General features: G+C 47.4%; 1 protein-coding gene across 1 annotated transcript in view; it reads right to left on the reverse strand.

Annotated features, from left to right (window-relative positions):
- Positions 1–5,609, reverse strand: part of LOC119177202 (Golgi-associated plant pathogenesis-related protein 1) — a 63,372-nt gene extending 57,763 nt beyond the window's left edge. Inside the window, exon 1 of the mRNA XM_037428611.2 lies at positions 5,378–5,609. Coding sequence (XP_037284508.2) covers positions 5,378–5,417 — 40 coding nt within the window. The 5' untranslated portion in view covers positions 5,418–5,609. The remainder of the gene's footprint in view (positions 1–5,377) is intronic.
- Between the last annotated feature and the right edge of the window lie 5,214 nt (positions 5,610–10,823).

Consider the following 10,823-nt stretch of genomic DNA (forward strand, 5'->3'; position numbering starts at 1 on the left):
CCGAAGCCCTCCACTACGGCGTCTCTCATAATCATATAGAGGTTTTGGGACGTTAAATAATGAGCGGTTACTGGTTCAACACCGAGAGCACAGCCTAAACACTGTCATACATTTTACTTCAGTTGAATAATATTATTGCTCTACCGCCATTGCGTCGCAATGCGTCATAGAGCAGCGAGCAAATTATCGTTTAATTAATCTTTCGGCAAAATATCGCTGCGACACCTCGTTCATTTTGTGAACACGCACTGAATCTCGGCAAACTAAAGCTAATGGCGTAATAAATTGCGATGAAAAACAAACAAAACAAATACCCGTTTAGTACCATGGTACCTTTCTGGTTAAACTCCCTGCCTTCTCCCTTTCTGTTTACTTCCTTTCTTGTAATTATTATTTTTTTGACAAGCGTGGCAATTGCAGCTTATCTGACGAAATACAACGCCAGAAAAAATGGAGAAAGGCAAAGTTCCATTGTCGAATTGGCTGACGCGAAATTTCCCGAATACACACAATATATAGCGATGGTGATAACACTTTTACTTCACAAAACCACGCGCATGGTTGGTGTTTAAAGGGCCGAAAAATGCTTATCCTGGTGCTTGACATTGCTTGATAGTGCACAAACGGAAGAGGCTTGCAAAGATAGCGCGTGCGTAATCGCAAGCTTAATCAATATTCATGATTGATTGCTATGTGGGGTTTAACATTCCAAAACCATCATACGTTTATGAGAGACGCCTTAGTGGAGAGCTCCGGAAATTTTGACCACTTGGGGTTCTTTAACGTGCACCCAATTCTGAGTACACGGGCCTACAACATTCCCGCCTCCATCGGAAATGCAGCCGCCGCAGCCGGGATTCTAACCCGCGACCTGCGGGTCAGCAGCCGAGTACCTTAGCCACTAGACCACCGCGGTGAGGAATCAATATTCATGGTGTGCAGGTTTTATTGCTTGCGAATCCTTTCTCTATCAAATATTTTTATACAAATATTACTGCTCCCGCTGTAATTTCTCAGTCACCATGAGTATAGGAAACACCCATGGTAAGTAGACTGTCTTTTATAATAAAAAACTCCTCTAAAAACCTAGTTCGTGATTTTTCTCTTATAATTATCAAAACATATATTCCCAATATAGTGAAGCCATTCATCTTTGTAGATATATGGTCTTTAACGTCCCAAAACCATCCTATGATCATGAGAGACGCCGTAGTGGAGGGCTTCGAAAATTTTGATCACCTGGGGTTTTTTAACGTGCAGCCAAATCTGAGCACACGGGCCTACATCATTTTCGCCTCCATCAAAAATGCAGCCGCTGCAGCCATGATTCGATCCCACAATCTGCGGCTCAGCAGCCGAGTACCTTCGCCATGCGCTAGACCACCTTGGCGGGGCACCATCTGTATATGTTCAGAGAATTCGGTAAATTGAGACACTAAAGGGTATGCGTACATTGCACTGTGGTCGGTACAACCCGTACCATCAGATTGACTGTTCCCGAGATTGTTCCCGAGTGGATACTGTGAAGCAAGAAATCAAATAAGGCATCGCGGTGTAACGATTTAAGGTCAGCATGGCACAATATCGTGGTTTTTGGACGTTTCACTCCATCAATTATTGTTATTAAAGCTAGCACGGCAGCTTCGAGTAGAATAATGAAATACGAAACAACAAAGGCGTTTTAATACAGTCAAGTGTAAAATAACAACTAAACTGCTGCGATGCGTCATCACCCGCCTGCCTGAATCGCGCCAAGAAATGTTAAGGTGGTCTCGGGCGAACTGCACTCGTGATGTGCTAACGACGCATCAGGCTAGACAGCAGGCGCAGTAAAACATGCTGATATCACCAGAAAGAACACGTGTGATTTATTCAATGTGATATTCAACTGCAGCGGAACTGTTTAGAGGTAGAACAATGTAATTTGACAGCCTTGGGACTGAATCTTGTAATGACGAAAAATTAATAAATAACTAGGAAATGATCGTTCTCAGTCGGGACTAAAACGTGTAGGTGCACTGTTCTAGTTTTTAGCTTTTGTGACGAGCTAAGTGCGTCACGACCGTTGGGTGGTGAGCGGTCTGCACGGGGAAGTGAAGTTACAGCATGAAAGGTGACTCACGATTGAATGGGGCAGCATGTAGCATGCTCATGTCCAAAGTTAGCGCTTGGACTATGACAAAAGTTCTGGTAAATGACATGAGGAGTAATATAAAGCACCCAACAAGAACTGAGATATCAGCGAGTGAACTATTTATTTATTTGTTTCTTTGTTTATTTCGCATGACTGAACCCTGTAATTAACAGAAATACTCCATTTACGTACTTAACCATCGCTATATACAGGTGCCGCGTACTGAACAGACCATCTGGCGCGTCGTCTCACAACAATCGCCTTACCTCGGGCCCACCAAGCAGATTGAATGTAATCAACGTTCTAGCCAGCGCAGCCTTTCTTCCTGACGTTGTGTTCAACATGATGCTTTCGAATATTATTTGGCATCAGGTTTATTTTTCTTGAGATTACTTTCTTTCCTAACTGCGCCCTCCCACAAACATATTTTTTTCTTTGTTGCTTTACTCAAATCTTGACTACTCTTGCAATACCTGAACCCACTTTAACTCAAGTGGTGTAATAGCTAAGCCTTGCACTTGGCCAGTTTTTACCCCGTTATTAGAGCACATCGCATGGCAGGAAGTTCGCCCCGCTCTTGTGACAATGCGAGCCGCACGGACCGATTACGCAACAAACGACGTCATGTGTCAATTAAACGAATTGCACCGAAAACGTGTTATTCGAGTTCGTTTGTTTTTTCTTTACTTTCCAACGTGAGTAAATAACTCTCCGACGACGTTCACCGCAGCTGCTCGTTGTTTACTTCGAGCGAAGCGGTGCATGTGACGTGATCACCATTCCTTCGCCTTTTCCACCCCCTCTTCTGTTTTGCCGCGGGTCTATTTCTATCTTTCTCTCGTGTGTGTACTTCACGCGAACATGTACGTGTTGCGGTCTTTGTCCCTTCCGTCGGCTCGCGACAAATATTCAAAACAGATAAACGAACATTGCTTATATAAAGGGCAACAATGGCTTGCGACATCGAGTGCATGGCTCACCCGAAGCCGGAGGCCACTGACCGAGCGACGCGCAGTAAGGGACGCCCGGGACGAGGTCGATAGCGCGGTCGCCAGCACGTCCCTGATGCGACTCGGAACGAACGAACGTGCACAGAGGGGCGCCGTTGAAATCTTTTTGTGCCCGCATCGAAAGTGGAAACCGCTAATCTGTTTGACGCGTGTGAATCTGCACGAAACGTTTTACTTGTATGAAATGCAGTTTGGCACCTAATGACGCACATGATTCCACTCCGTTATCAGGACGTGTATAGAATGTAATTTGCGTATCCTAATGTAGTTTGCCTAACCTACGAGGCCGCAGCTACATATAACTGTTGAATTCGTTTGATGATATGACGGCAAACTATGGCGGACCATACACGTCTGAAGCTACACAGTCTTTTTTGCTCTGCGTTCTTCGCGTTTCTTGAGAGCTCCGCGTGAGTTGCGCCTGTGTGTGGCGCATTCAGAGTGTTGGAAGACGAGTCACGACTCGCGTTCGTCTCGGTCACGAACGACGTGGCAGGGCAAGCGGTGGCTGCCGAATCGCAGCGCACGCGGCGATGTTTGTTTGCGCGTGTGCAGGAAATCCGCCGGCATTACGCTACGGAAGGGGCCGAAAACCGTGCACGTCCGCTCAAAGGGGCCGCCGACTGCGCTATCTCTTTACTGCCTCCGGCCTTATCTTTTTCTCGCGCTCTGTGACACGAATGACGCCCTTCTTGTTTTCGCTCTTCATTGCCTTCCTTCTCGGCCATTCTCGGCGGCGTCTAGTACAGAGTGAATGGCTTGCGGCGGCGTATAGAGATGATGGATGTCGTGAAGTTACTACGTGTGTCACGCGCTGAATACTCGTGAAACTTGCGCGAAGCCTGTCGGGAATAACGTACAGCGCTTCGCACAGACCTGCAAGCTCACCTATAACAAAGCATAGTCGTTACTCAAATGATTATTTTCTTGGAATTGAGATGTACACTCCACGCAATATTATAAACCATACGAAAAGCTCCCACCCGTCGCTTCCCTCCTTTCTGCGCTACATTTCAAGTTGAAGATATTCACAATGAGGCTACGCTGAAGCTAGTCGCATTAACCGGCCAACGGTGATGTTGCACATATTAGCGCGGAAGCACACGGATGATGCTTGATACGTGTGGTTTAACGTCCCAAACCCACAATATAATTATGAGAGACGCCGTAGTGGAGGGCTCCTGAAATTTGGCGTGCACTCAAATCTGAGCGAACGGGCCTACAGCATTTCCGCCTTTATCGGAAATGCAGCCGCCAAAGCCGGAATTTAATACGGCGACCTGCGGGTCAGCAGCCAAGTATCTTAGCCAGTAGACCACCCAGGCGGGGCGAAAGCACACGGCCAATTGCAAACTATGCCCATGGGTAACCTTGTGAATGCGGCCTCTGCTTCCGTACTGCAGAAGCGGTCTACAATAACGGAGCCAAATTCACAAAGCTTTTCATTCGTGCTTTTCCCATGGATGAGTCGTCTTCGCCGATAGCGTTTCCAGCATCAGAACTGGCTAAAAATTTGTCTTACGAATAATTTAAACGTAAGAACCTTTTGTGAATACGGACCTGGATATTTTTAACGGCAGTGCGTAGAGTAACAAAAGCGTGTTGGCTCCAGCTTACGCGCGATATGTGGGCAACCGATCAGGGAGCTTTGGTGCGTCTACTCCGCCGCGTCGAAATACGCGACCGGTGCAGATAAAACTCGCAACAGCAGAAAACGTGAGGAGTGCGATTACATGCCCGAGATATCCGAACTCAGCGTCAGAGTTTACGGAATGCTGAAACCTTCATCCAGGGGTACTGATCGAATGTAGTTTTCTTTCTATGCAAAAATAACAAAAAGAAACAGACAAACGAAAAAAAAAAGAGTGCAATGCATCCTGCGCAACAAAGAGGAAAACAGATATAAGTTACACTCATATCTTAGAACGCTCTTAAACTCTGTTACGAATAGTTAATAAAACCTACAGCAATACGAAAATCGATTATTACAACATGTGGGCACAACCATTCTTCTTTGAATACCGACCACTTGTACGAGTGCCTATTGAATAACTTCGGCAGGCGTTCGCGAGACGTGAGACCTCCAGAGCCGTTATCAACAACGTTGCACAAGTCGGCGCGTTGCAGTTTATGCGTAATTTACGCATCCGGTCAGGCCGTGTAAAAGTTGCCGTTCGGCCTAAAAGCCGTGGATCGGACAGCGGCCGGCGTTGCCGCCTTTCGTGGTACTTACGGCCGCCGCGTGGCGCCTCTTTTCCGCAACACTGGCCCATTGTGATTGGTCAGCCGGGAGGTGTGTCCCCTGCAACGGCGGTGACAGCCTCTATCCTCACGTGCCTGGTCAGCGCAAGACGGCTGCTACTATTGCTGATGCACAGACAAAGAGACAGGGGCTTATTCGTTTTGAGCAACAAGGCTGAAAGCCCCGCCGCACGTCGCGTCGCAGCCGAGGTTCGGAAAAGATCGCCTTTTATTTTTTTTTTTTTTATTTTTTTTCGCCGGCGGAAGGCACGTTCCGCACGTTGCGCCCTCTGGAGGATCGGGTATAAATCGCAGGCCGCGCGCGGTTCCTTTTTCTCTTCGTTTTGCGATTCTTTCGGGTCGCCTGTTTTGCTTCAGTAGACGCGCGTCCACAAAACAATAAACGCGCCGATCAATTCTCGAAACGGTGGTATGCCGGGAGCTCGCCGAACAGTTTTCAGGGCGGCGAAAACGCGCGTCCGCGCACACTTGACAGTGAGCCGAAAACACCATCTTAGCCCGTTATTCTGGTTACTCGTGCGATCCATAAGTGAAAGGAACCCTTTGCGAAAGCAAAATAAACTATGGGTAATGTTAAAAAGCTACGTTCGTATGGTATAAAATTCGCGTTCAATTGTGTGGCGACGTTGATTCGGATGAAAAATTCAGGCAATATCAAGAGCTATGCTCGACTAATTTTTTGTCCGGAGTCGCCTAACTACGGATAATTTTACTTGATTGTTCTTTCGGAATCGGTGTTACATTGACGAGAGAACAGGAATTGTTTTGAACCTACAAATCCTTTATATTACGCAGAATATGTATTCATTATGTGTAATACGAAAGAATATTTCCCCGAAATAATAAAAGTGTCATGCGGCTATTAAGACGATGGCGTTCCAGACACTGCGATCAGACTCAACTCCGTCTTTAAGGTATAAGGCAAAATATACCTGTTTATTTAACTGCGCTCGGAGGCGCTCTGCTGTCACTTGAGCGTCCTTGCGTCTCTCCCTCTGCTCGCGCTCTTCTTCTTTCTCGTTTCCTTGTCCCAGCCCGGAACGTGAAAAATAATCAGCATTCCCGGCCGCGCAAAGTTAAACATATAGTTCAAGTGGGTACAGTCTTTGTATCGGCCTGATCGCAAGGTGACCGCCTTGCAACTTGATCTTGCAGGAACGATTGAGACCGTCGGCACTGCGGTACACTTCCGTGACCATAGCTGGCGTGGTTCTCCTGCATCTGTCCGCATGTACGAAAACGATGTCCCCTTGCTTCAATGGCGTAGTTGATTTCGTGTCGGCAAAGTGTGCAGATCGTAATTGCAACATGTATTCTTTTTGCCAACGCTTCCAAAAACTTTCAACCAGCACTTTTTGCAGTTGTGTCTGCGGATGGCGTCTGCTCGCTTGGAGTTACTGTTGACTTCGTCAGTGGTCGCGTACGGTATGGAAGTCAACCCTCGTCCAAGGAGAAGTTCGGCTGGTGTCAAAGTGCAAGGTTCTCCTGCATCTGTCTCGATGAAAGTCAGGGGCTTAGAGTTTACGACTGTTTCGACCTCCGCCAGCACTGTCGATATTTCTTCGTAGTTCAGAGGAGCTTTGCCGATAATTTCTCGCAGCGGAAGCTTCACTGATCGTACGAGGCGCTCCATCCATCCCACCAAGGAGCATTTGGTGCAATAAACTTCCACGAAATGCCATTGGTGCTCAGGTGACCAGTGACGTCCTCTTCAGAGAACATTCGTTGTAGTCGCTTTATGTCTGCCGATGTCTTGTGAAAGCTTCGTGCGTTGTCAGAATAGATCACCCTAGGTAATCGTCTCCGAGCTGCAAATCGTCGTAGGCACAGCAGGAAAGCCTCGGATGTCATTTTCGAGACAAGCTCGAGATGCATGGCTCTAGATACGGCGCACGTAAAAAGTGCAACGTAGCACTTCTTGTCCCCTTTCTCCGTGCGTGCATACAGAGGGCCCGCGAAGTCGACTCCAACTTCGAACGGGTTCGTTGGTGACACTCGATGACTTGTTAACTGAGCAGTCTCAGCACTTCTTGGGCCCGCACTGAAACGCTTGCATATTGCAGCCATGCAGCACTCTTTTTACCAAAGAGCGAGCTCGACAAATCCAGTAGAGTTCCCGAAGCTGCGTAAGTGTATCTCTAACTCCTCCATATATGACTTGAAGATGGGCTCTGTTTGCCAAAAGGGCCGAAAAGTAGTGGCTTGACGGTATTATGATTGGGTACTTGACATCTTGCGTGGAATGCATGAGGTATGAACGGCCTCCAGCCCGAAGACGTCCGTCTTTGTCTATGTAAGGGCGTAGTTCAGCGATTCGAGATGTAGACTCGACTGGTTGGCCGTTGGTCAAAGCGGTGAGTTCTTCAAGAAAGCCTTGCTCTTGTGTACATCTTATCCAATACTCTTCAGCGTTCAGAATTTTTGTTGCCACGAGATGTCCTGTATGAACCGTCCTTTTTCTGCATCGGTCAGTAAATCTGAAAATCCACGCAGTGACTCTGAGTAGATGCTGAAGCCTGCTGTACCGTTGAATGTCGATTATCGGAACTGAGAAGCGTGTCATTAGTGCGACGTGTACTGTTGTAACTTCACCTTGGGTGGCTTCCGCTATGTCTAGTTCACAGAACTGTAGGGGCCATTCAGACATCGGTTTAGTTAGCCACTCGGGACCATGCCACCATTTTGAGCAGCACAGCAGTCTTTCAAGCGTCGCGCCACGCGTGAGTAGGTCAGCCGGGTTGTCCGTTCCAGGACAGTATCTCCACTTTGATGGATCTGTAGTGCACCTAATTTTATTGACTCTGTTGGCTACGAACTGTTTCTACTTTTTGACGTCACCTTTTATCCATGACAACACAATGGCGGAGTCTGTCCACATCGTGTAGTCAAGTTGAACATTCCTCAAAGCGCTTTTCACGTATGCCAACATTCTTGAGCCGATTAAGGCAGGCAGAAGCTTCAATCGCGGCAGCGTTGTCTCCTTAATGGGTGCTACACGGGACTTCGCAATCAACAGATTCGGCTCCTCAGGACTTGACACGACGTATATCGCTGTTCCGTATGCCGCTGGACTGGCATCGCAGAAAACATGTACCTGAAACACATTGGGCTTCCTTGCTCCGCCACCCAGATAGCGAGGAACGACGACGTCTTGCAGTTGCGGCAGCTGGATGACCAAATCATTCCATTCTTTTTGCAGGTCATTGGGTAGTATACTTCATCCCAGCCAATCCCTCGTATCCACAGCTTCTGAAACAATATTCGTATGGCAATAGTATATGGTATTACAAATCCCAACGGGTCAAATATTCTTGATGCTGACTGCAAGACAAATTGTTTTGTGTCCGTCTGTGCCGTCGAAAACCGGAGTAGATTTTCAACCGAAAAGTTGAATTCATCCTTTGCCGGATTCCAAACCAAACCCAGGGCCTTGACCGACGTTTCGTGAAGAACGACCATCTCATTACTAGTAGATTCTACTTGATTTTCAAGCGTTCGCATCAAATTTCCTGAATTTGTTGTCCATTTTCGCAATGTCACGCCGGCCGATTTGATTATTGTGCTCGCTTCTCGGCAAAGTTTGGCGGCTTCCTCTTCTATGTCGGCACCAGTGACTAAGTCATTCGCGTAAAACGACTCGGCAAGAGTTTGCGCTGTTTGTGCCATGGCAGCCGGTGCTCTTTTCACGGGGTAAAGAATAGTAGCTGTGAGCAAAAATGGGCTATATGTAGCTCCAAAAGGCACTCGTGTCATCCTCCACTCTTGCAGCTTGCCCTTGGATAAATCTCCTTCTGCAAACCAGAGAAAGCGGAAAGCTCTCTGTCGTCCTCCCGAATCGCAATCTGAAAGAATGCCTTTTTTATGTCCGCGATAACTGCCACCGGGTGTGTTCTGAAGCGTAGCAGCATTTGCACGAGGTCTTGGTATAAGTTGTCACATTTTTCAAGGCAGTCATAAGGGACTTGCATCATTTGGCATGTGACGAAGCGTCAAACACCACTCTCATTTTCGTCGTCAGTGCTTGTTCACGCATGACTTCCTTGTGGCATGTAATATAACTTTGTCACCACTGCAGGTACATCACTGACTACTTCGGCGTGTCCTGCCCTCAAGTACTCTCTTATGGTACGGTCATACGTTTCGAGCAGTCCTTTACTGGAGTCGAGACGGCTGACAAGCTTGTCCAGTCGTGTAACGGCGACTTGTTTGTTGCTTGCAAGCTCGAAATTATCCTTCCAAGGGAGGGCCACTTCATATCTTCCGTTTATAAAGCTATTCGTTTGCTCAAAATGCATCATGGTGTTGCTCATTTCAGGTGGCTTGCTTATCGTGTCCGTAGTTCCTATGTTTTCAAGTTCTCAAAAGGAGCGCAAAATCTCGTCGGAATCGGTAGCTTGGGCTTTTAGCACGCACACCATCATTTCAACACGCCATTCAAGAACAATAGCTATACATCCCTGAAAAGGCCTGTTTTTCTGCACGACACCCCGGCTGCGCACCACAATGATAAAAAATTGGCAGGTGTTACTCTTTTAACACAAAAAGGCGAAACCTGGCTTAACTCATATAATCAAAGGCGAAACCTGGCTTCACTCATATAATCACAGCGTAGCGGGGGAGGGGTGGTGATGGTCGTTTGAAAGCCGCCGTTAAATAAAAAAAAATATGCTTGTATAAATACTCCAGCTACGTTACAACGCAGAGACGGGGACACGGCGGTGTGAAGAAGAAACACGACATGGCGTCTTCTTCCTGCCTCACTATTCCACTGCCGTCACTCTTACCCTGTAACTTTTCTATAGATGCAATACCAACCTGCTCACCGAGCCATCATCGTGTGCGAGAAGATATGTCAAGGGGGCTGCACGGTTTTTTTTGTATAAAATTCCCTATTTCGTCAGAAATCTTTAGGCCTATACTGGATGGATATCGCCGCTTAAATTCATTTACCTGCATTTTAAGGCATGGAGGTTTTGCCCTGAAAGTCTGGCGCGTATTAGTAGTCTATGACATCAGCGCTGCAAACTAACCGGCAAACCGCCGTAGTGCTCTGTAGGGGTTATGGTGTTGCACTGCTGAGCACAAAGTAACAATTCCAATTCCAGGTAGAGGCAGTCCTATTTCCGAAGAGGGGAAAGGAGGGTAAAGTGAAAGGCAAAAATCGCCGTGTTTACTAGGATTAAGGCGTGACAAAAAAATGGCAGCATATCCACGGAGTGAATGATGAATAGTGGGGCGAAGTATCCGTCCGTCCATTCGTTCTTGGTTCCGTCCATCCATGCATGCGTCTGTGTGGCCGCCCTTGCGTCCATCCGCCCATCCATGCGTGTGTCTGTTCGTGCGTCCGCACGTTCATCTGAGCGTCCGTCCCTGCTTTCGTCCGCGCATCCGCTCCTGCGTCCACCCATGCGTCCATC

This window comes from Rhipicephalus microplus, chromosome X, assembly GCF_043290135.1.
Source record: "Rhipicephalus microplus isolate Deutch F79 chromosome X, USDA_Rmic, whole genome shotgun sequence".
NCBI lineage: Eukaryota > Metazoa > Arthropoda > Arachnida > Ixodida > Ixodidae > Rhipicephalus > Rhipicephalus microplus.